This window comes from Eublepharis macularius, chromosome 4 (genome assembly GCF_028583425.1).
Source record: "Eublepharis macularius isolate TG4126 chromosome 4, MPM_Emac_v1.0, whole genome shotgun sequence".
Lineage (NCBI taxonomy): Eukaryota > Metazoa > Chordata > Lepidosauria > Squamata > Eublepharidae > Eublepharis > Eublepharis macularius.
The window spans coordinates 187,993,051-188,017,390 of record NC_072793.1 but is presented as its reverse complement, the minus strand read 5'-3'; the positions used below and the strand labels follow the sequence as shown (position 1 = coordinate 188,017,390).

Sequence of the window (24,340 nt, the reverse complement as noted above, 5' to 3'; positions counted from 1 at the left end):
CACTTAGCCTTAAAAATGTACGTGCATTGTCTCAGGTAGGGGTGTGCAATTCGGGTTTCTGATTCAGGTAAAGTACCCAAATCGGACTCGATTTGCAAAGAGTCGGGATTTCCGAATCGGGCTCAGCATGCTGGGCCTGATTCAGAAGCCCCAAATCAAAGCTTCCTGAAGCAATTCTTATTGCTTCTGGAAGCTTCGGGTCAAGGGGTTTAAATGCCCCTTTTCATGCTGCTTGGTGGGAGATCCCCGCCAAGCAGCTGATTCAGCCAGTGGGGGTTTAAATGCCCCTTTCCGGGCTGCTGTGAAGTGGCATGGAAAGGGACATTTAAACCCCCGGAACAGCTGCTTGGTGGGGATTTCCCCTCCAAGCAGCTGATCTGGGCCTTCCCTGCTGCCCTGCTGGCCGCTGCGACCGTGGAGGCGGCGGCGCGGGAGGCAGAGGAGCCAATTCCAGCCTTCCCTGCCACCCTGCTGGCAGCTGCAGTGGCGGTGGAGGTGGTGCAGATGTTGGAGGAGCCAGTTCCAGCCTTCCCCGCCGCCCTGCTGGTCTTCTTCCTGGCTCCATGGCCAGGTAAGTGGGGCGAGGGGGGCTGGGAGACAGGCAGCTTCCCCCCTCACTTTGGTATGCTCCAAATCTTTACAGAGCATACCAAAGCAATTTAAAAACTCGAAGCCGAAGTGGATTGCCGTTTTGGCTTTCGGGTTATTACAGATCATTTTCCTGCTTCAGGTTTACCCGAATGTTTTCCCCGTGCACACCCCTAATCTCTGGTGTAAAAGTGGGATGAAGGATGACTAGCAGCATAACCCAAAGGATCCCTGCAGTGGAGGCAGCCAACCAGTGGTACAACTGTAGTCTTGCTCATGTGTTCCCTAAAGGCAACGTGCTGCATATGGAAGTGATCGGGCAAACACCCCTCCTGTGGGACCACCCCTCTACAATGGAACCGGTCTACCAAGTGGCCACACCATCACACACAGAAAATGTATCGGGGGCACTGCAGAGCAGGTAGAGGCGGAACAAATCAACCCGAAGGTGGTAGAGGGGGCCCATCCGCACAGACACTCAAGCAGAGGGTTGGGGAGGGGCGGAGTCACACACCCATCCTCTTAAAGGCACAGGAGGCCCCACCAAACAAAATGGAAGCAGCAGCACTGGAAAGGGTCCCTCCCCTCTGCTCACTGGGAGCAGCCCTAAGCAGGTCCAACCAAGGAAATTAGAAAAGCACACCAGAGAGACATTTTCCCAGATTGCCAGGAGCTTGAAAAAACTTTTTCTAGTTGCAGAGACTGTTCAGATTTCAAGAGTGGCCAAGCAAAGACCGGAGACAACTCATGCAGTGAACTTAGCAGATCAGGCAATGAAGCTGCCAGAGGCCGAAGGGAGAAAGGTTGTTCAGGGCGACAACTGTTTCCACGGCCATGTGAGCACACCACTAGTGTGAAAGGGCACCTCGTCGCATGGGTTGAAAATCCAGAGCGCCCAAGCCTGCCGCTCCAGCCAGCAGGCCCAGCGAAGGGATAGATGAAATTGCTTTGAATCTGAGAAGGGCCATTACAGATCTGATTTAGTTAGCAGTCGAACCCCTCCTCTCGGTGAGGGGCAGTTTATAGAGGGAAAACTATGAACACCTTTAATTAAATACTTTAATTTTAAAAAAACAGACATGCTACAAGCAGCACACACAAAAACAGACAAGGAAACATCTGTCATGTTTACAGCACACACAGAGATAAACAAAAACACCCACAAATACTAAAACAAAAGGCTAATTCTGCAAACAAACGCTTTGGCACTGAACTGAAGCAATCTCTTCCTTTGGACGTTTCCTGTCCTCAACATCTTAAGCGGCTCTCCAAGGGTTAAAGGGAGAAACGCGCAGTCCTAGAGAGGTGCATGGGGGGGGGGCCCTCCGGGGAAACGCCGTTTCCTGTCCCCCCCCCCCTTGCCAAAGAGGCTTTTGTGTCTCCGGCTTTTGTTTGAAGGGCTCGGAGGAACCGGGTGAGCTGAGAGGGGCTTGGGAGGGGGCATATGGGGAGGGGTCTGCAGTGCAATGCAAGGCCCAAAGCAGAGAGGAAGGGGGGCAGCAGGGGCTGGGGGAGCCCCCCTCCCTCCCCAAAGGCCTGCTCTGCCCCCTCTCCTGCCCCCCAGAGCCTGGAGGCCCCTGCAGTGGGCTCGGGGGGGGGGACCGGCAGGCGGCGCCTTTGGAGGCGGGACGGGGCTCAAGTGGCTGCAGGTTCCACAGGCGCTGAGGACGGAGGGGCGGGCGGGGGCCGAGGGGGAGAAGTTGGGGGGAAGGACGGGGCAGATGCAGGGAGGGGAGGGCGGAGGGGGAGAAGGAGGGAGCAGGTGCAGGAGGAAGGAGTAGGAAGGAAGGGGGCGGAGGGGATTGGGGGCTGGGGGGGAGATGGTGCGGGTGCGGGAGGGGGGAGAGGGGGCAGGGACTGGCGGTGGACGCTGCGGAGTCCCAGACAAAATAGGACCCTGAACCAGGACAGGAGGGGCCTCCGAGGGAATCCCCCCCCATAGCAAAGCTCTTCCTTTTCCACGGGGGCTCTTGGCCCGGGGGTCAAAAGGGGGGGTTGCTTCGTGCCCTTCCTGGGGCTTCCCGGCCTTTCTCTGACCTCCCCCAGTCCTGTTTTTTAGGGGGGTGGGGGGCTGCCTCATGGTCCTGCCCAGAGTGGCCCCCTCCCTCCCTCCCTCCCTCCCGCCCAGGCTGCCGCGCCCCTTTCCCAGCCCCTCTGCCCGCGGCGGCCACCCCCTCCCCTGGCCGTTTCCTTTGGGTTTGGCTGGCGGCTGAACACGTCCTAACAGGGGGTCCCTCAGTCCTTGGATTCCCCGGATGTCCCCCTCGAGAGAGGAGGGGGCGTCTCCTCGGGCAGGGCTGCTTGGGAACATAGCAGTGCCTGGAGAGTGGGAAAGGGCCCGGCACCAGAGCAACCGCTGAGACCCCCTCCAAGGGCTAAGGAGAGAGAGACCCCCAAATCCTTGGGGGAGGGGCGGAGTGTTGTGGGGAAGCCCGTTCCTCTCTGCCCCCCCCCCCCAAGAAGCTCCTCTGACTTTCACTGACTGCTGCTAGTGTGGCTGGGAGGGGTCGGGGGAGCTGAAAGGGGCTTTGGGGCGGGAAGGGGGGAATATGCAGAGGGAGGGGCTGCAATGCAAGTCCCAAGGCAGAGGGAAGAGAGGGGAAGGTGGGGGTGTAAGAGAGCCCCCCCTCCACGTTCCCTCCCTGCCCTCCTGCACCAGCTGCCTGCAGAGCCAGAGAATAAAAGACCCACCGGAGGTGCCAAGAGGAAAAGGACCAGCTTGCCAATGTTTGGGATTTGGACCAGGGAGGGGGGGGTCAAGGGAGGGGAACAGCAGGAGGAGCAAGAGAGGGAGGGGCGAGAGGAGCCCCCTCCTCCCCCTTGGCTGCTTCTCAGGGTGGCCCCAGCAGGACTTTCCTCCCCTCCCCCCCACTCCTTCCACCTCAGGCTCCCAAAGACCCTTAGCGGCTTGGTGGGGTGTCTGTTTGAGGAGCCCCCTCCCCTTCTCCCCTTTCTGTTGGGGAATCCTGGCCTGTTTCCTGTAACTCCTGGGCTGCTGCTTTACTCTCCTGCAGGTGTGGGAAGGGGTGGGGGGGCTCCAGTCCCCCAGGGATTCTTCACCCCAGGCCCGGGATTCCTTCAGGGTCAGCCGTGCTGCACCCGAAACAAGGAACGCCCTCCCTGCCCAGCGCTCGTATAACTCTCAGTCTCAGGCCGGGTTCACACATGCAAGAGGAGGAGGGGGCAGTGACCTGACGTGGTGGGGAGGGAGGGGGGGGGGCTCGCTTGATCTGCCCTGTTATTTAAGCCCCTTTCCCTGAAGGTGGGCTCGAGGGGCAAGACTTTAGCAGCAGAGCAGAACAGGGACTGTCTTCCTTCAGTGCTGAGAACTCCCTGCCGCAGGAAAGCTGCGTCGCAAGCGTGCCATTCTGAGAGAAGGGAATAAATACAAACTTAGGTTTTGTTGGAAAATACCTCTTTGGCTGTCATCGCAGGAAGTTCATTTTAGAGGGGAAATGGTGAGTCCACCTGAATGGTTAACTTACCAGGATTTATTGGAATTCTCTCAAGACCAAGTTAAAATTAAATCAAGAGAGGGCTTAGCAGCCGAAGGGCACGCTTGCCAGTGGTTTCCATATATACAAATTTCAGAGAGGTTCAAATTAGACAAGAGTCATTATGACTTTGAGCAATCTAAAACTGAATTTGAAATTGCCCTTTATACAAATGATCAACATGTTATTTCCAAAATGTATAAACTTTTGTTAAGGTTTGGGACGGAAAAAGTAAAAGAACGTTTGACTAAATGGGTGAAAAATTGTGGACATGATCTATTAATGGAACAATGGGAAAATATGTGGACCAGAGGGCTGAAATTTACATTAAGCTCTAGTATTAAAGAAAATTTTTACAAAATGATGTTTCGTTGGTATATGAATCCTGAAAAATTGGCTAGAATGTATAAGGGGGCGTCAAATGTATGTTGGAAATGCGCTAAACAAGAAGGGACATTTTTTCATATGTGGCGGACAAGTAAGAAAGCAAAGAGTTTGGGGTTGCAGATACAATCATCGATTCAGAAGATTTTGAAGATTAAAATTCAGTTGAAACCAGAGACTTTTCTGTTGGGAATAATGGGACAGCCAGTTGGAAAAAAGCTTTAGAACTTTGTTTTTATACTTTATTATGGCAGCAACAGCACTTTATCCACAAAAGTGGTAAGCTCCGCCATTGCCTACGGTGGAGGAATGGGGGACAGAAGTTGTGGAGTTTGCGTCAATGGCGAAACTTACTGCATTGATTAGAGGAAGGACATTAGTTAACTTCTTGACTGAATGGAAACCGTTTATAGACTTTTTGCATGAAATGGATAACAAGGATTTGATGACATCTGGATTTATGGATTAAGAAACATGAACAATAGAAAAAAGGGGGTTTGCGACTAACCTAGAATAAGTGTGACTCTAGAAATGATATATACTTGGGGAGAAAATCAGCACTCAACCTGTAGTGTAATTTAGGGTGTTTTTTCTTTTTAATTATATAGATTTATATATTGTTAATATTTAGAATGTTGTGTTTTTTCTTATTCTCTATGTTTCTTGTTTATAGTTTATAGCTATTACGTTATGGTTTATAGTTTATAGTTTCAATAAAGAAAATTCTATCTAAGAAAAACGGCACAGCAAGCATAGAAAGGGGGAGAAACTGCTTCCTTTCAGCACTAATTTTCTATGTGTGGGGAACTTTTTCGTTATGCAAAGAACTCTTTGTAGCTGGAACTTTCCCGCCTGCCCCCTTGAGTCGGGCACTCCGTCCCATCATCCCTCCAGGGCTCTCCCACTTCCCATCACGTTCTGGGAGTTGCGCGGAGCAGGCCGGAGGGGCTGTTGGGCTTCCCTCAGAGGGGAGGAGGGGGTGGTGTGGCCTCAGGCAGGGCCAGGAGCTCATTGCCCCCAAATGGGTGGGGAGGGTTCATTTCCAGGAGGGGAGATGAATAAGGAGGGTGGGTCTCCCCTTGTAAACATGGACTGGTTTGGGGGGAGAGATCTTGAGTCAAACACTTCTCAGCCTCCTACATCAGATCTGGAATTATGCCCAAAAGCCAAGCCAGAGACAAAAGGAACTAGCATAAAAATCTATGAGTACCGAAATGGCTTCTCACCTTCTTTCTTTTTCTCACTGCAAGGCACCAGGGAGAAGACACCCTCAAGGCCTTCTCCGCCATCTCCTCCGTGTTGTGGTGGGAAAGGAGCCGCCATGCAGCCAGCTCAGGTAAGGAGGGGGGAGGGGGTCCCAGAGGGGAGCCATTCGGTGGAGAGCAGGAGTGCTTCCTTGGTATATAAGGGCGGTATAGAAATCGAATGTTATTAATGTTATTGTCAGTTGTGAGTCTCTGAGGATTGGGCCCCTTGCCCCTGGTTCTGGCGCTGCTCATGCCAGGGCGGAGGGCAGGAGAAGGGTCACCCCCTGCCTAAGATGACTGGAACAGAGAAGCCCAGGCAGAGACTATTACTGGGCCATGAATGTCCCTCGCAAAACGATCAGCTTTTCTGTGATACCGACATCTCTGGCCTCTTCCCCACAAGGGGTACTACTCACCCTCTGCCGATGAGGACAGACTGTTTGCCCTCAAGATGGCCCTCAAGAGGTCTGGGAGGGGGGAGCCAAATGTCACCCACAGGGCTCTTCCCCCCTCCTCTTTCTGCTAGTCTTCCAGCATTAATCTACTGTCCTTTCCAGTGGTGTAAAGAAATGCTTCCCCCTTCTCCTTCCAGAGTCCAGTGTCCTTTGAAGAGGTGGCTGTGCGTTTCACCCAGGGGGAGTGGAGCCTGCTGCGCCCGGCCCAGAGAGCCCTGTACAAGGAAGTCATGCTGGAGAACTTTGGGATCGTGGCCTCTCTGGGTAAGGGTCCCTTTCTCCTGGGCTGCCTCCTTCTGGTGGGAGGAGTGACTCTGAGGAAGACCTGAATGAAGAAGGCCGTGGCCAGGCTGCCTCCCCTGGGCCCAGTGGCTGATCTCTGCCCCCCTCCGTGCTCCTTCCTCGGATGTGTGAGGGCTTCTGGGTCCTCCCTGCAGAGAGGGAGCCCCTGCCTGGCAGTCCTGTCCCTGGAGTGCCTGAGAAGAGGTGCCAAGGGACGCTTGGCCTGGCGGGTGGGATAGTCCCAGCAGGGGCCTCCCTCCTCTCTGGGCTTTGCTTCCCTGCTCTGTGGAAGGAGCTCTGCGGGGCTCTCTGGCATTTCAGTCTCAGGTGGGCAGGGAGTGGGCACAGAACTGCTGGTGCCGGATGGAGGATTCTTTGCCCCGTGCTGCACTCCGCCCCGCCCCTCTTACTTGCCTCTTGTGTGTTTCCGGAGGAACAGTCAAGCTGGCTTGGAATTGCTGGGTTTATGTGCACACTGAAGAGTCATAATTTTGTGTTTCTTCCGATAAACAGGGCCCCCGATTGCCAAACCTGACCTCATATCCTGGCTGGAGGAAGAGGAAGGGCTGTTTCTCCCATTCTCTGGTGAAGAGGAGGGATTTACAGGTACCTGCTTAGATGTGTCTTTGTGTTCCCTGCGCTTCCTTCCAAGGGAAGGTCAATTTCTGCAGCGTTCTTTATTTGCACAGTTGCTTCTTCGCAAAAGAACATTGATGAGTTATGAAGGCTGTACATCGTGAAGCGCAAGGGTGGCGTATTGCACTTCCCCGCTGTAGGGACTGTGAGCTCAACCGCTGCTTCTCCCTCCCACCACTCTTGGGAAACTGGTCTAAACACTCACGGTGTGCTCGCAGAGATCAGGCTTGGGGGGTTCCAAATGTGAATGAACAAGTGGAGCACTGCAACAATACGTTGCAGAATGTGTTGCTCTTGAACCGCCAGGTGGGGCCCGGAGATCTCCCCGATTTACAAGAGATCTCCAAACTACGGAGATGAATTCCGGAGGGAAAAGTGGCTGCTTTGGGGGGTTTACTCTATGCTAGTAATCCATACTGGAAGTCCTTCCGCTCCCCACTTCTTCTCCACCTCTTTAATCACTTGGAATTTCCAAGCCTGAAGTTTAAAAAAAAATTATGCCATACTTTGCCTTTGTCACTAAAACAAATCTCAATATCAAGTATGGCTGGGACATCCAGTAAACAAGGCCATCGGGTACAGCAACGGTCAGTATTCAGTGGTATAGTCTACAGTTCCTATCCTTTGCCAAATTGTTCCTCTGAGGCATTTTGGTGCAGTCCAGCCCTCCTACCTGCATAAAAAAGCCTTCTGAATAATTCAGAAGGATTTGAGTCCAGTGGCACCTCAGAGACCAACCAGATTTTCAGGATATGGGCATTTAAAAACCAAAACTCCCTTCTCCAGATGCCCGGTCTGTTTTTTACTGCATCTGGTGGGTATTGTAATTCTCAAAATGCCCATTGTTAGGGCTGAGTAAGTCGGTACCATATTCCTGACCTGAAAAATAATGATTATATACGGATATATCAAGCTTATTCTGGAATATTCAAATATACCAGTTTTTACATATCTGAATTATCCACACCTGTTTGGAAATATGTGAAAATCTCATTTGAAAGATTGCAGCAACTTTCTGCCCCCCACCCCCTTGTAGATTTCTCAGGAGACAGCAGGGGGAGGCAGTTTTACAGTGTGTGTGTCTGTTTCAGTGTCGCTTGCCGTTGCCAAGTCTGCATTCTGGGATTCTCTGGCTTCACATTGGCTCTGATGGGTCCGCCTTGGCCCTGGGTCCTGCCTGGCCTCTTTGAGTGACACGGGTTCTGTTCAGCTTCTATCAGTGTCCTTTGCTTCAGGTTTTTTTTCCTGCTGAAATTCTCTGGGTTGATTGTTCTGGTGGGATATTCTCCTGTTTGACATTGGTTCTGTTGGGCATTGTGGGTTCAGCTTGCCTTGGGGGGCTTCGCTGGTTGCTGTTGTGGGTTGGCTACGGCTTCCTGTGTCTTGGAGAAAGCCGTGGATTTGCCCGCTGTGAAACATTGGGGAGTGGCCGGGGGCAGCTTGTTCAGGGGCCGATAGAATTGTGCCCTTGGGTTCAATTCATTTAAAATATGGTGGGTATTCAGTGGACAGGCAGGACTAGGATCCCTGCAATTTTAGTACACTTTGTTTGAAAAATGCCCCCTCCAGCCCCTGAAAAATTTTCCGCAAAGGGAATAATACCGGATATATTCAGAAATCCAAATCCAAACTCTGTTGTAGATCCTGCAGGCGAGAATCTCTGTCAGAGGGATTGGAGCAGAGGGGGCTGTAGCACAGAGCTCGGCTGTAGACGATGGATTCCTTGGAGTGTTTGGGATGGTGACTGGAGGCATGTAGGGATGTTCGCCCATCAGTAAGGTTTGTGTATAAGGGGTTTCTTAAGCTTTGGTTATGTACTGGCACAGCGGTGTCCAGAAAATGTCCCTCCTGTGTGGATTAATTCATGGTCAGGTTGACGGCGGGGTGGAAGTTCCTCCAGGGCTTCATTCCCATCTGTCCGGATGATTAAAATGTCATCAGTGAATCTCAAGTACAGGAGGGGGGTTATCGGGTGGGAGCCGAGGAACGCTTCTCCAAGTCAGCCATGAAAATCTTGGCATTTTGTGGTGCCCTGTGAGTGCCCATGGCTGTGCCGTTGAGCTAGAGATCTGAAGTAGCCGTCACTGAGGACAAACCAGCAAAACTTGGTAGCGAGGTCAGCTGTGGAGTTGTCAGAGATGGGTTCCTTATAGCTTGTAGTCCATCTTTATGCGTGTGTGTGTGTGTGTGTGTGTTATGTGCTGTCAAGTTGCCTCCGGCCTATGGTGATCCTATCAATAAAAGACCTCCACAATGTCCCATCATTAACAGACTTGCTCAGATCCTGCAAACTGGAGGACGGGGCTTCTTTTAGTGGGTCAAGCCACCTCGTTTTTAAGTCTTCCTCTTTTCCTGGCATTACTGACTTTTCCAGAGAATCTTGTCTTCTCATGACGTGACCAAAGTACAATAGCCTCAGTTTTGTCATTTGAGCCTCTATAGGGAGAATTCAGGCTTGATCTGATTTAGTGCCCACTTATTTGTCTTTTGGGGCTGTCCATGGTATCCGCTAAACTCTCCTCCAGCACCACGTTTCAAACGAATCCATTTTCTTCCTGTCAGCTTTCTTCAACTTTCACATCCATGCCTAGTAATAGTAAATACCATTGTTTGTGTCAGGGTGGCCCCTGCCATACTTTGAGGGGTTCACTGGGGGCCGGGGGGGGGGGGTTACTGTTGCAGACCAGACCTGTGCCCTGCTTTAAAAGTGCCAATGCAGCCTTTTGGGTCCAACACTGCCTTGTGTGTGTTAACCTTGCCTGGGAAATGTTATCTGTGGGAGAAGCTCTGAGAATGCAGTTATCTATGTTACCAGGGAGATGAAGAAGATCCGTGGACCTAGTCACAACAGTAAGCTTGCTTACTTTCATTTTACTTTTCACAGCTTATTAGATGTGAACTTAGAGCTTAGTTTCGGGTGGGGGGGGAGTAGAGTGGGTAGTGTCTGAAGAATTTAATGCTTAACAGGGGGAGGGGACAGCCATTCCTACCAAGACGGTTCTCCTGTACTGAACTCTTAGGTTATCAATAAAAGCTTTAACTCATGCATCCTGGGACTCGTGCAGTGAAGTTATTTGAGATCTAAGCTGGCAGTCTCTGACAGTTTGGATTATCTTGATCTTGGTTCCCAGAAAGACATCATTATCTTTAAGGAGCTTTTTGATTTCCCTCACAGCTGCTCTTCCAAGTCTCAATCTTCTTCTGATTTCTTCATTGCAGTCTCCCTTTTGGTTGATGATTGAGCCAAGGAATAGAAAATCTTGAACAATTTTCATTTCCTCATTGTCAACTATAAAATTGTGTAATTCCTCAGTAGTCATTACTTTTGTCTTCTTGATGTTCAGTTGTAATCCTGCTTCGGCACTTTCTCCTTTAACCTTCATTGTAGTCATTTCAAGTCTTCACTATTTTCTGCCAGTAACGTGGTGTCATCTGCACATTTCAAACTGTTAATGTTCCTTCCATCAATTTTCACTCCAGCTTCTTCTAGGTCTAATCCACCTTTCCTTATGATATGCTCTGCATGGAGGTGGAACAGGTAGGGGCATAATGTGTGTCCTTGTCTGACACTTTTGCCAATTGAGGACCCTTCTGTTCCCCCATATTCTGTCCTGACAGTAGCCTCTTGTCCAAAGTACAAGTTGCGCATCAAAACAATCAGATGTTGTGGCACCCCCACTTATTTCAACACAATCTATAGCATTTCACAATCCACACAATCAAAAGCTTTGCTGTAATATATAAAACACAGGCTGATTTTCTTCTAGAGGTTATCTAGCTTCTTTGAAGTTGCTGGTGCAGATGTGGGAGTCGACCAAACTTCTTTGCTTGCATGGGAAATTAAAGCGACAGTCGTATAGTTACTGCACTCTTTTTTTGGAATTAGAATTGGAATTGTGAGTGTGTAGAGAGACAATAGCTGTGGTGACCAAAATAGTGTTACCTGGAAGACTATCGATATATTGTATTTTTCTCAGGCATTCTGGGGTGTCTTGCATGTGATTGGGGGCATTGATGGCATACGGTCCGATAGCTGAGGCTATTCATCCATACCTGCCAACAGTGACGGTCCCTGTGCCCGAGACAGTAGGGCATCCTGGGTTGCCTGCGTTGTGCATTTTGGGTAGAAGATAGACAGTGCCTGGCCGAGGTTCCTGTGGTGCGTCCATATAGATTTGCTCCTTATGGGTGTGGGTAATGCCTTTAAAAACCTGTTTGATTCTCTTTGGTGTCCCTGAGCAGAGTCTGAGGTTAGTTGTTTGTGGAAAGTAGCATTAGAGAGCTTTCTTTCGGTCTCCTGAATTTGTCCACGGTGAGAACTGCTCCTCCTTTGTCCTTCGGTCATGAAGCCGTTTATAGCAATTCTTGCAGGTTGTGTTTCGGGAGATGATCTTTCTTGAGCATGTCAGTTTGGGCCTGGCTGCAAAAGCAATGGGGGAGGGGATCCATGTGGAGTCTCTCTTCCTGTAGCGTTGGGTGGGTGGCAATTGGTGGTCAACGTCTTGCCCATCGGAGGCTTCGAGAGGCATCCCTGGGCACTGAGCAGGAGCTTTGTTTCTATGTACAGCAAGGTGCAGACGCTACCTTTGGTTATTGGGGGGAAAGGCACCTAGAGAGATTTCAGAATTTGACACAATTACCCTCAATGTTATGACATCGCAGTGCAGTCCCAGCTAGCAGAAGAGGAATCTCGTCTCCAGGCTGGGGGGCTTTTCTTCCCAAGTGTTGGCCAATCCGCAGTGGGTCTCTGACAAGATGGTTTCCCATGAGGTCCCTTTCCGTGGAGATGCTGGTCGTTGAACCCGGGACCTTGTGTGTGCAACGTGTGTGCTTTACCACAGAGATGTGGCCCAAAGAAACTCCAGAGAGTGCTCGTGTAAACACATTTTTGTGCAGCTTGTATAGTAGAGGGAGGGGCTATGCAGGGATGGGGGCACCCAGGATAGGAGCACCCTGGCTCGCTCATACTGAGGAGGAAATCGATTTTCTCCCCTCCCCATGGTGGAGGGGGGGTACAGGAGGTGATGGCTAAGATGAACAGGAGCTTACCTAGTCGTTCAGCACAAGTCCTTGTGGAGTGCCTGCTGCACAAAGAACTTTCTAAAAAACTGCATGGTCACGGTGAAGCCCTGCTGTGGAATGGACCCACCCAGTATTGATGAACTCTGCGCAGGTGCCAGGGAAGGAACTGGTGGGCACCTTTGCTCGCTTGGGCACAGTGGTGGGGGATCCCAGTGTAAGTGGTTCTGAACGCTGGCATAAGTGATCCCAGGCACACAAGGATTCCCCCAAAGTAGAACATCCCGCTATAAAATCCTGGCTGTCCCGTTGACTTTTATATAGTAGCCAGGATTCTTCTCTTCCAGTGCTGGTTCAGGATCTAAAACCGTGTGCAGAAGGGGAGGGCTGCAGAACATGGGGGAGAGAGAAATTGTCAGGCCAGTTGGGAGGGTGGCCACGTTGGCCTTGGATGCAGGAAGGGCTCTGGGGGAACAGGGGGCTCTTTGGGGGAGCCAGGAGTGCTTCTCTCTTCTGCTAATGGTTCTACTGCAAGTGGAGCAACTTGAGGTGAATAGAGAGTGAACTTCCTCATCCGAAGTTGGATTCTCTCTTTGAATATAAACCTGACCCTTATTTTTTCCGCCCACTCCTTTCTTCTCATGGGAAGAGGGAGGGGCTTGCTGGAGCTGAAGCCTTGGAGTAGGGAGGGACCAAACTCCCTTTATTGTTCCTGAAGAGGCAGAGTGTAGGTTGTGTTTCCCAGTGGTGGGGTGCCGTTCTGAGAATAGGATAATATGTCTTTCCAGCTCTGGATGGGGGGAAATTTTGTCACAGGTCACCCTTCCTTGGGGCCAGAAGCCAAGCTGCCATTACCTGAAAGCAAATAGACTGGATTGTGGATGCATTTTGGCCAAGCTGCTCTGACCTGGAATTTGGGTCAAAGAGAGACCTGCGTGGCAGTAAAAGTCCCAGAGAAAAGCTGCACTCCCGTTGTTGTTATTATTCGAGTTATCTGAAACACAAGTTTCTGCCAGAGACCTAAGTATCAACGAGATATCGACGTAATATGTACACTGTTCCAAGTAGTGCCGTCTTTAGCAGTTCTGTAGGTGTTATGTCAGAAAGCTGCAGTTTTTCCAAATGAGTTGCAAAGTTTTTCGAGATGGTTCCAAGTGCCCCGATGACAATGGGGACTACCGTTGCATTCTTCTTCCATAGTCGGGTGGTTTCTATTGCCAGATCTCTAATAATTTTTTCTGATTCTCTTTCTTCAGCATCCCCAGGAATTGTGTCGATTATCCAGACTTTTCGATTTTCCACAACTGTTGTGTCTGGTGTATTATGTTCAAGGTGCCAATCAGTTTGAATTCTGAAATCCCACAAGATCTTGACTTGTTCATTTTCTAGCACCTTTTCCACCTGATGTTCCCATGAATTCTTTGATACTGGCAAGTTATACTTTTTACACAATGACCAATGAATCAGCTTTGCGACCCTGTCATGTCTAGCTTTGTAGTCCGTCTGTGCAATTGTGCTGCATTCACAAATAAGGTGGGACACAGTTTCATCTTTTTCCTGGCACAGTCAACATTTTGGATTTTCACTGATTTTCTGAATTTTGGCTTTCATAACAGTCGTTTGCAATGCTTGTTCTTGTGCTGCGAAGATCAGACCTTCAGTTTCTTTCTTAATTGTGCCCATCTTCAACCATGCCCCAGTTAGGCTGTTGTCACTTTTTCCTTCAATATTTTTTAGATGTTGCCCATGTAAGGGTTTTTTCTTCCAGCCATTTAATCTCTTCTCAAACTATTTCTTCTTGTATTCAGCCTTTGTTTCGGTTGTTTTTAATATGTTCTCTGTATTCACAGCCTGAATTAATTTTTTTGTACTTCTACTGATGGAATCATTCAGGCTTCTCTTTTCTTCTTCTGCTACCTGATGTACTTGTAACAGTCCTCTTCCACCAGTTTTTCGTGGTAAATATAACCTGTCAACATCACTTTTTGGGTGTAAAGAGTGATGGATGTTCATTAGTTTTCGCGTTTTTGATCCAATTTTTCTAAATCGCTTTGTGTCCAATCTGTTATTCCAGCTGAATATCTGATCACTGGAACTGCCCATGTATATTTATGGCCTTGATTGTGTTGTTGTTGTTGTTGTTATCCACCCATAAGACATTGGCTAGAATCAGCTTGGATGTCACAGATTCCCAACCAAGAGTTGAATTCTTGCATCCTCCATAACAGTTTATTTAGTGCTTTCCCTAAGGTTTAGGTTGCATTTTTCTATTTTGTGATCATGCCTGGTTTCTCTCTCTCTCTGCAGGAGGTGACTGGGAATCAGCAAAGAAAACAAAAGAACCTGCAGTAACCGAAAAAGAAGATACCAATCTGCCACGGAAAGAGAACACAGAATATCATAATGCACCAAGGAAGAAAGAGGGAAAACACCCACCAAGGAATAGTTCCAGTCCTTTACAAGGTGATACCTCTCACGAAGTTACAGAACTACAAAAAATATTCAAAGGAGGCAAGTGGACTGAGAGTATGGCAAGTGAGGAAAATTTTCCTGAACTATCTGATGTTGATATTCATTGGAATATGGCTGCCAGGACAAAAGCATTTAAAGGGCTGGAGTGTGGAAAAGCCATTGATCAGACAGACAAGCTTAATTCCCATCAAAGAATTCATACAATGGACAAGCGATACAAATGCCTGGAGTGTGGAAAGAGCTTCAGTCACAGTGGAAACCTTAATTCCCATCAAAGAATTCATAAAGGGGAGAAACCATATGACTGCCTGGAGTGTGGGAAAAGTTTCAGTCAGAGGGGAAACCTAACTCGCCATCAAAGAATTCACACAGGTGAGAAACCTTATACATGCCTGGAGTGTGGACAGAGCTTCAGTGAAAGTGGAACCCTTGCTGTTCATGGAAGAATTCACACAGGGGAGAAACCATACAAATGCCTGGAGTGTGGAAAAAGATTCAATCACAGTGGAAAACTCACTATTCATCAAAGAATTCACACAGGGGAGAAGCCATATAAATGCCTGGAGTGTAGAAAGAGCTTCAATTACAGTGGATCCCTTGCCGTCCATCAAAGAATTCACACAGGGGAGAAACCCTACAAATGCTTGGAGTGTGGGAAAAGTTTCATTAACTGTACACAACTTCTTAGTCATCAAAAAACTCACACAGAGGAGAAACCATATAAATGCCTGGAGTGTGGGAAAAGGTTCAATCGGAGTGGTCACCTTACTCGCCATCAAAGAATTCACACCGGGGAGAAACCCTACAAATGCCTTGGGTGTGGGAAAAGCTTCAGTGAGCGTGAACACCTTATTCGCCATCAAAGAATTCACACAGGAGAAGAGCCATATAAATGCCTGGAGTGTGGGAAAACCTTCAGTCAGAGCGGACACCTTCATTCTCATCAAAGAATTCATAAAGGTGAGAAACTATATAAATGCCAGAAATGTGGGAAAAGCTTCATTCAGAGGGGACAACTTAATTCTCATCAAAGAATTCACAGAGGGGAGAAACTATACAAATGCCAGTAGTGTGGAAAAAGGTTCACTGAGAGTAGAAAACTTACTCTTCATCAACAAATCCACACAGGAGAGAAACAGCACTAATTCCTGGAGTGTGGGAAAAGATTCAGTCAGAGCAGAAACCTTACTTCTCATCAAAGCATTCACACGGGATAAACCTTATAAATGCATAGAAAGTTATTATTGTTCAAACCTTACTTTCCGTCAAACATTCACACAAAGGAGAAATTAGATCCATGCTAGGAGTATGGGAAAACCTTCAGTCGGCGTGGAAGCCTTGCTTCTCATCAAAGAATTCACATGGGAGAGAAACCGTAGCAATGCTTGGAATGTGGGAAAATGTTGCAATTAAACCAAACTGACTCTGAAAATTGGGAAGCAATACTATAAAATAGTAAAATACATACAATAAGTAATATCAGAAAACAGTTTAATATTTCCCCTGCAGGGATTGAAACTCCAATGCTAATCCCTGAACAGAAATGCCTTTGTGTGTTTTGGGAATATTTATGTGGTGTTGGCCTATATCCTATCTAGGCTGAGCTGGTACTTAGAAAGGTGTTCTCTTTGCCTTGCTCGAGAAAGCAGCTGTCCGGAAAAAGTTAGTGAACACCACAACCACAAGACATATATTTCATATAGATTTATCTATTAAGATGCATCCATGTTCCCCTTACCCTTTGCATTCACATGAGAAAATTTTCCTCGAGCTCGTTCATTACAAAGTATTTTCCTTTGTACAGACAGTCTTGGTTTCAGTTACTGTGTCAGACTGTGGAATCCCAGTTATCTAGAGTTCGTCTCCCCCCTTCTGCAAGAAGCACAAGGTCTCTTGGTTTCAAAAGGTTTATTGGAAGATTATGCTCAGGATACAGGGGTCCATGATCCAAGGACTTGAGGCCCTTGGCTGAACCAAAGCTTTGATGAGAATGACACAGAAAATGAAAGTAACAACACTTCAAACACCCCTTCCCAGCCTCCCCCCTTAGTCCTGTCTAGAAGGCCTGGGAAGGCGAGGACATCAAGGTCGGCCGGGCTGATAAGAATTCTTCATTCCCATGGATATAGGTGGCCTGGGCAGCACCTGGGCCTAGAGGGAGAGAACTAAATAACTACAGATTATACCAGGAGAACATGGCGTAGCTGTGGCTTGAGAACTGACATTCTGACATACTAGTTCTATGCGAAAGACAACACCAGAGGAAATAGTTCTTACTGACTGTAATAGGTGATGGAATTCAAAGCCTTCCTTTTTGCATTCACATGTGAAATTCTTCCCTGAGCTTGTTCAGTACAAAGCATTTTCCTTAGTGCAGACAGTCCTGGTTTCACTTACTAGTTCTATGCATAACACAACATCAGAGCAAATACTTCTTACCGACTCCAGTAGGGGATGAAATTCAAAGGATGAGAACGGAAGGTCCGCCAACTGGGCTGATGTTTCTTCGATGGGAGACGGTACTTAGAGGGAACAGATAAGGGAAGGAAAGTCATCCGATAGGCCTTTGTTTCTCACCATGATCAGCATAGGCAGTTGTCTCTTATTCCCTGAATTTAAGAACCCACCTTTCTTGTAGACCAATCAAATTCCAAATTTTACCCCATGTCCGGGCTGCATGATCACTCAGTGGTCATTTGCCAGTTGGAGGGTCCTCGTGTTGCAACCATATCACGCTATTTGTGGGAGGACATGCTTTTCGCACGGGGCCTGTTCCAGGGACGCCACTGATCTTTCCCACAGTCATTTATCCCACTTGGAATTCACCCTGCTTGAGTGTCTATTTTAAATAAATTATTCATTAATAACACTAGAAAAAGAGAAGGACGTTATACCTTAACAAGTATGTATAGAATCTAGTAGCTATGTTAAAAGCATGATGAAAATATAAGTTAAAAGCAGTTATACGATCTTACTAAAGCTATGCTGAGAATGCTTCAAGTTTTTCAACCTGCTGTAATATCTTCCGCCAGCAGATGGGATTGCATTCATAAAAATCAAAATTTTGAAATCCATCCTGAATTCTCAGAAATCTTACTTTCTGTACGTTTTAATAATACATCCCCCCATCTCTTTATAGCAACCCACTCTCTCTCTCTCCCAGACTCGTATTATCTTTCTAAGGACGATAAATCAGCAATGCTGATTCTGTGAACCTGGGCAGATCATGCGAGGGAGGGCTGGAAAGGTTGCATCAGTGCCCAGTTCTTGTGGCCCCTTCTTACAAGCCAAGGGTAAGGCTGATCGCCACTTTGGGGTCAGGAAGCAATTTCCCCCAGGCCAGTTTGGCTAGGGATCCTGGTGGTGTTTTGGCATCTCCTGGGCATGCAGCAGGGGTCACTGGGTGTGTGTGCAAGGGAGGTGTTTTGTCAAGGGACAAAAGGTTCTTTTAGGATTTGACAGCAGCGAACACTCAGGTGTGAAAGGAAAAACAGGGTTGCACCTACCTGTGACTGTTGTTTATCGAGTGTTCTTTTGTGCAGGCACACATGGGAATTGCGCGTGCACAGGCCAGCCACGGACGTATAAAAGCTCCAGAAGGCACCAGACGCTCGCCTGGCCTTTTCGCGCACTTTTCAATGGGCATGGCTATAAAAGGCCAGGTGAGCAGATCCCTGCCTCCGTTCACTAAGCTGCTGCGGAAGGAGGAGAAATAAGCATATTAAAGAGCACGTGGTGGGGAAAGGAGGGAGGGATGTGCGCCTGCATAGAACGCTCCATGAACAACAGCTACAGGTGGGTGCAACCCCGTTTTCATCGTCATGTCTTCTGTGCAGTCCCACATGGGAGATTAGCAAGCTAGCTTACCCAGGAGGTGAGCGTGGTGCTCTTCATTGAAAGAAACTCTTCAGGACAGCTTTAACGGCTGCAGCATCCCTCCCGGAGAGACGTAAATTGCATAATGTCTAATAAATGTGGACGGTGTCGACCAGGTGGCCGCTTTACGTAAGTCCATGAGTGGAATGCCCAAGTTCAACACTGATGAGGTAGACTGGGCTCTTGTAGAGTGTGCCTTGACAACCAGAGGGCAAGGCTGCTTGGCGTGCTTATAGTACTGTGGAAGTAGCATGTGGCTGGTTCTGAGGGTACTGTTGGGACGGTTGAGATTGGAACTGACTGTATCTGGGATTGTATTGGGGATAAGTTCTGAAAGGGAACCAGCGCTTATATGGGGTGACTGGGGTAATACCTAGGGACCTAGCAGCCACCTTATCCTTTATTTTCTTGAGGGCATTGTCTGTAGTAGACGAGAGAAGCTCATTTCCCTTGAAGGGTTGGTCTTCAACCCTCAATCAATGGTGTGGAGCCAACGCAGTAATTCTAAGCCATTCGTGTCTCCGTATCAGAATGGCCGAGGCCATAGCTCTTGCAGAGTAATCCCCCATGTGCCTCGCAGTGAGAATCTGCTTCCCCCTGCAATATCTTTGCGAGGCGCTGTTTATCATCTGGGATGACATTTAAATAAGGACCCAACTTGTCCCAAAGGAATAATTGGAACCTGACCATAATGGCCTCATAGTTGCCAATACCGAAGTGAAGGGCTGATAAGGCATAAACCTTTCTCCCCAAAACATCAAGCTCCTTGCCCTCTTTATCTGTGGGAGCAGAATGGCCAGCACCCCGTAGAAGACCCTTGCTTTGGAGGTTTTCTGTAACTATGGAGTTAGCAGGAGGGTGATTGAATAAAAACCCAGCCCCGTCTTGCTTGGTCTTGTAGAGGCTATCTAGCTTCTTTGAAGTTGCTGGTGCAGATGTGGGAGTTGGCCAAACTTCTTTCGTCACCCCCTCCATGATAGGGCATGCCACCGGCCTGTTGCGTTGGAGTGGAGAACCACTCCGAGTGAAAACTGGATCCAATGATGTCGGAGCAGAGCAAGTTACTTCAATCTCCAATGGTCTTCCCATTCTGACCAATTGGCTGGAATACAGGCAAAGGTCTTCAGTGGGAGATACAGCAGAGTCCTCCGTTATACATTTGGGAGGGGGTGGCTCGGATGACTCAGAGCCTATGTTGGAAGCCTCCTCGGAGTGCGTTGGTGTCAGTTCCATTGACTTGGAATCCTTTTGTTTATGTGGTTTGTATTTTATATCCATATGTGGGTTAATGGAGGGATTCAGATCACAGCCTATGAGCCCTTCTCTCTTCTGAAATAAAGCTAACTGTGGAAGTTTTTCTTCTGTGAAGAACAGGTGATTCCTGTATGGGGCATATATGGAAGCAAGGTTTAGGGAAGTGCCATCCAATTCCTCTTTAACAAACATAAAGTGACCATTTGGGTCTATTTGAGTTTCTAAGCATTGATACGGAATGTTCTTAGAAACTAAAATTGCATCACCCCTGGATTTAGAAGTGCCAGTTGAAAATGTTGAGTAAACCCAATTAGATTTTATTACCTGCATTACTGCAGTACGGTAGTGAGTTTCCTGTTCTTGTAGGAACAAAAAGTCCGGGTGTTCCTTAGATAATAAGTTTGAAATTCGTAGTAGTTTAGTGGAAATAGTTAAACCCCTGCAGTTCCAGGTTATGTGTTTAATTGGGGTCATCTGAGAATAAATTGTACCTTGCTTCCATCCCTGTATATATCTAGGAGTGCCAAGTTACAAGATAATAACAATTACGTTTGGAATCAATATTTGAATTGTAAACCCTAAGATACTATTAAAATAAAATAAAATAAAATCCCATTCCCCCCCTTTACAACACAACTATCTAACTGTACCTCTAATAGAGGTATTTCTGCGGAGGTCTGGACAGTAGTTCAGAGAGACTTAGGCTTAAGCCTTCCGTCTGTCCACAGAATTACTACCTTTGATGAAGGAGAAAGAACCTGTACTCCCTGCTCTCCTCTCCCATTATTATTAAGCATTTGTATGAATTGAGTTTATGTTTTTTGTTTCACTTTGCTTAATCGAGTTGTGAGGAACAAGGTTGACGGTCCTGTTCTTGTTTGGTGGTCGTAGTGAAGTAGAAGGTGGCAGTTGGAGGAAAGTGTCCATCATTTTACTGGAGAATGCGAGTTCAGCTGAAGGAGGAAGTCTTTTCAGATTCCTCATCATGAGCTTGATGTAGAGTTCTTTTGTGGTAGACAAGTAACTTCCAGGTATGGCTTCGCTGATACGTGACATTTGCCTCTGTCAGGATTTTCTTGACTGCTTTTAATTCTCTGCGTTTTTGCAAAATCTCTGGTGGAAGATCTTGAAAGACATCATTTTTTTTCTGATTCATTTCAAGCCCGCCTTTACATCTTGCTGTATTAAGGGTTTTATCTTTTGTTCTTGAGTGGAGAATTTGTACACTGATGTCCTGTGGGAATCTAGGTTTGCTTTTACATGATGGTAGAGGGCCTTGGCGAAAGGATCTTATTATTACCAGTGCTACTCCTTCTTCTAGTCCTAGGGCTGTTGCTAGCCACAAGGAGATGAAAGTCGGGAGGTCTGTGTTTTCCTCCGCGGCCTCCTCAATCCCTCTGAATTTCAGATTATTTTACCTCAGTTTTAATTCAAGATCTAAAATTTTGTTTTGCATCGTTTCCTCTGAGGATTGCAGATTTTTTGTCTTCCTGCAGAGTGATTGCCAGCGGTATCTGCAGCCTTGGCAGCTTCAGTTATGGCGTCTCTTATTTCTTTTAGCTGCTGAGATAGCGGCTCTATTAACTGGGCAAGGTGGCTAGTTATTTTTTCTTCCAGGGTCGTCATAAACTCAGGTAAGTTGTGCTTTGTAACGGCAGCGTGCTGTCCAGGGCTTCTCTCTGCCCGGCCTCCATTTTGGCTTCCCCGTGCTTCCTGGGGACCAGCTTCATGTTTGGCTTACCGAGAGGGAAGAAAGCCTTCACCGACGGGGATTCTGTCACATTTTGTTTGCTTTTGTTTGCTTTATTTTATTTTATTTTTGTCATTCAGATGGCAGACGCTTCAGAATGCTTGAAAGGAGAGGAAATTTCTGTGCGATTGTATCCACTGCATGTCGCTCCACCCCCCATCATAGAGAATTTTAATTCTAACATATTTAGACATGTTTGCAGCCTTGGCAGCTTCTGCCTGAGCCTGTTAGTTGGGGAGGGCGGAATAGAAATCGAAAGTAAATAAATAAAAATAAAATAAAATAGATCTGATTTTTATCATGTGACTTTTTTGTGTACTTGTAGGATTATTTTGCACCTGTTTATATGAAGTTCTTGCCTCATAAAGAACCACAAGGGTGGGCTCCTGAGAGAATTGTGGGGAGGAGACGGCAGGGAGCATTCAAAAAGCTCTTCTCCACCCAGATGCCCCCCTGAGCCTCAGCACAATAGCAGTAGTTCCCCTGCAGCCAGCCTGACTCCAGCTTTGCCCCCCACAGCTGCCCCCCACCCCCAGCCTCCTTACCTGACTCCTTGGGTGAGGCTGGAACCCGCGCTGGGCCTGGCGGGGATCCCAGGTGCTGCTGCTGGACCCAGCACAGGTCCCTGTCTCAGCCACCATTGGGCCCATTGTGGAAGTGAGGAGGAGGCGGGCGGTACTGGGAGGAGAAGCCAAGTGGCTGTTCCCCTGCTGTCACCAGGCCCTCATGGCCAACATTGCCAGTGGCGGAGGAGGCAAGAGCATTTTCTGCACATGGGCAGGAAGGCTTTTGTTCTAAGGACACCGCCACATGTAATTTTACACCTCTTTGGTTTGAGTGACCCTGGGAAGTCCCTCAAAGTTGCAGAAGCCTCTTTTTTGTAGCCATCCAGATTCTTGGATTCAAAGGTGCACACATCAGGGCCGATTGGCTATCTCACTATATAAAAGAGTAAGCATGTTCCAGACGACTCACTTCCTATCTTGGTACACCACCAGGGGGTGCTGCCGCTCAGGGAAGCCCAGGCAAGGCAGCCTGTGCCTCCAGAGAGGGCGCTGCAGCGGGAAGCCAAGGCTGGGATCGAGAGAAGAGTAGGTAGCAATGCCTGCCTCCTGCCTTCACCCAGCTGGGACCAAGAGCGAAGCCCGTGGCAATGTCCATCCCCTCCTCAGCCAGCAGTTGAGAAAGAGGGAAAGAATCAACTGCAAACTGTCTGTTTGATGTCAGTTTCATACTACAATCTATGGACTGTATTGGCCGTACTATTGTATTTATTGGAATGTGGATATTTTGTATGTCTTTTAGATATTTATTGTAAATATATTTATTGAGTATTTATAGGTACTAAGCACATAGCACTTTGCACTGAATTAAATATAACAACAACAACAGAAACCACTCAACTATGGAAGAAGAATGCAACAGTAGTCTCCATTGTCATCGGGCACTTGGAACCATCTCGAAAAATTTCACAATTCATATGGAAAAAATTGCAGCTTTCTGACATAACACCTACAGAACTGCAAAAGCCAGTTTGGTGCAGTGGTTAAGAGCACGGGACTCTAATCTGGAGAACCAGGTTTGATTCCCTACTCCTGCACGTGAAGCCAGCTGGGTGACCTTGGGCTAGTCACAGTTCTCTGGAGCTCTTTCAGCCCCACCCACCTCACAGGGTGTTTTTTGTGGGGATAATAATAGCATACTTTGTAAACCGCTCTAAGTGGGCACTAAGTTGTCCTGAAAGGTGGTATATATATATTATTGTTATTATAAAAGTCAGTGCTACTTGGAACAGCATACATATTATGCCGATATCTGGGCCGTTTCCACGCGGCTTACCTTTTTCCAGAATGCAGCGTGTTCTCATGCGAAATCATGCGATAACAGCGTCTTCCTGGTGCGATTTTGCGCACGAAGATGCTGTATCCCGACAAGAGATAAGCCATGTGGAAACCGCCCTGGTTGATACTTAGATCTTGCCAACTCCCAACAGATACTTAGGTCTCCGGTAGAAAGATGGTTGTTGTGGGTTTTCCGGGCTGTATTGCCGTGGTCTTGGCATTGTAGTTCCTGACGTTTTGCCAGCAGCTGTGGCTGGCATCTTCAGAGGTGTAGCACCAAACGACAGAGATCTCTCAGTGTCACAGTGTGGAAAAGATGTTGGCAGGTCATTTATATCTACTCAGGAGGGGTGGGGTTGGGCTGAGTCATCCTGTAAGAGTTTCCCAGAGTGTGGAATGCTAATAGAGGGAGGCATCACTGTCCACACTGTGACACTGAGAGATCTCTGTCTTTTGGTGCTACACCTCTGAAGATGCCAGCCACAGCTGCTGGCAAAACGTCAGGAACTACAATGCCAAGACCACGGCAATACAGCCCGGAAAACCCACAACAACCATCGTTCTCTGGCCGTGAAAGCCTTCGACAATACTTCTCCGGTAGAAACTTGAATCAGCTTAGCAAGGCCAATCAATAACAATATGTGACCTCTGCTTATTGTTGATTGTGTTTTGGATAACTCAGAGCGGTGAACAAGTTAGTGTTATCCCCACAATACAGCTGGGGCTGAGAGGAGGGGCTTACCCAAGGCTACCTACTGAGCTCATGGTAGTAGTGGGATTTGAACCAGTAGAGTTCTGATTTGCAGCCAAATCACTTAACCACTGTGCTACAGCAGTAGTTAATATATAATTTCTTTTTTGATAATTGTGTTATAGTATCCACTCCCAGTTGTGGGTTCCCACTATTTATTTCTAGGGGATCAGGAGCAGAGCAGGGGGCAATGGCTGCCCCACCTTCACCTGGCCGGGATCCAGTCACGAAGGAGGGGGCAATGCCCGCCCGCCCGCCCTCCCCTTTCTAGAGCCTGTTGTATACTTTCCC

The 24,340-nt window shown here is 48.0% G+C and overlaps 1 protein-coding gene across 1 annotated transcript; it reads left to right on the top strand.

Annotated features, from left to right (window-relative positions):
* The first annotated feature begins 6,313 nt into the window (after positions 1 to 6,313).
* LOC129329047 (zinc finger protein 501-like) lies at positions 6,314 to 17,644 on the top strand. The gene is made up of 3 exons (XM_054978444.1): positions 6,314 to 6,432; positions 6,964 to 7,056; positions 14,413 to 17,644. The coding sequence occupies exons 1-3, from the start codon at positions 6,399 to 6,401 to the stop codon at positions 15,645 to 15,647; spliced, it is 1,362 nt and encodes a 453-aa protein (XP_054834419.1). The 5' UTR covers positions 6,314 to 6,398; the 3' UTR covers positions 15,648 to 17,644.
* Positions 17,645 to 24,340: the final 6,696 nt, after the last annotated feature.

Bases quoted from the DNA above. Each gene is read 5' to 3' on its own strand.
- LOC129329047 (XM_054978444.1), top strand. From the start codon at position 6,399: ATGCTGGAGAACTTTGGGATCGTGGCCTCTCTGG. The intron at 6,433-6,963 runs GTAAGGGTCCCT...TCCGATAAACAG, and splicing joins TGGGATCGTGGCCTCTCTGG to GGCCCCCGATTGCCAAACCT. The intron at 7,057-14,412 runs GTACCTGCTTAG...CTCTCTCTGCAG, and splicing joins TGAAGAGGAGGGATTTACAG to GAGGTGACTGGGAATCAGCA.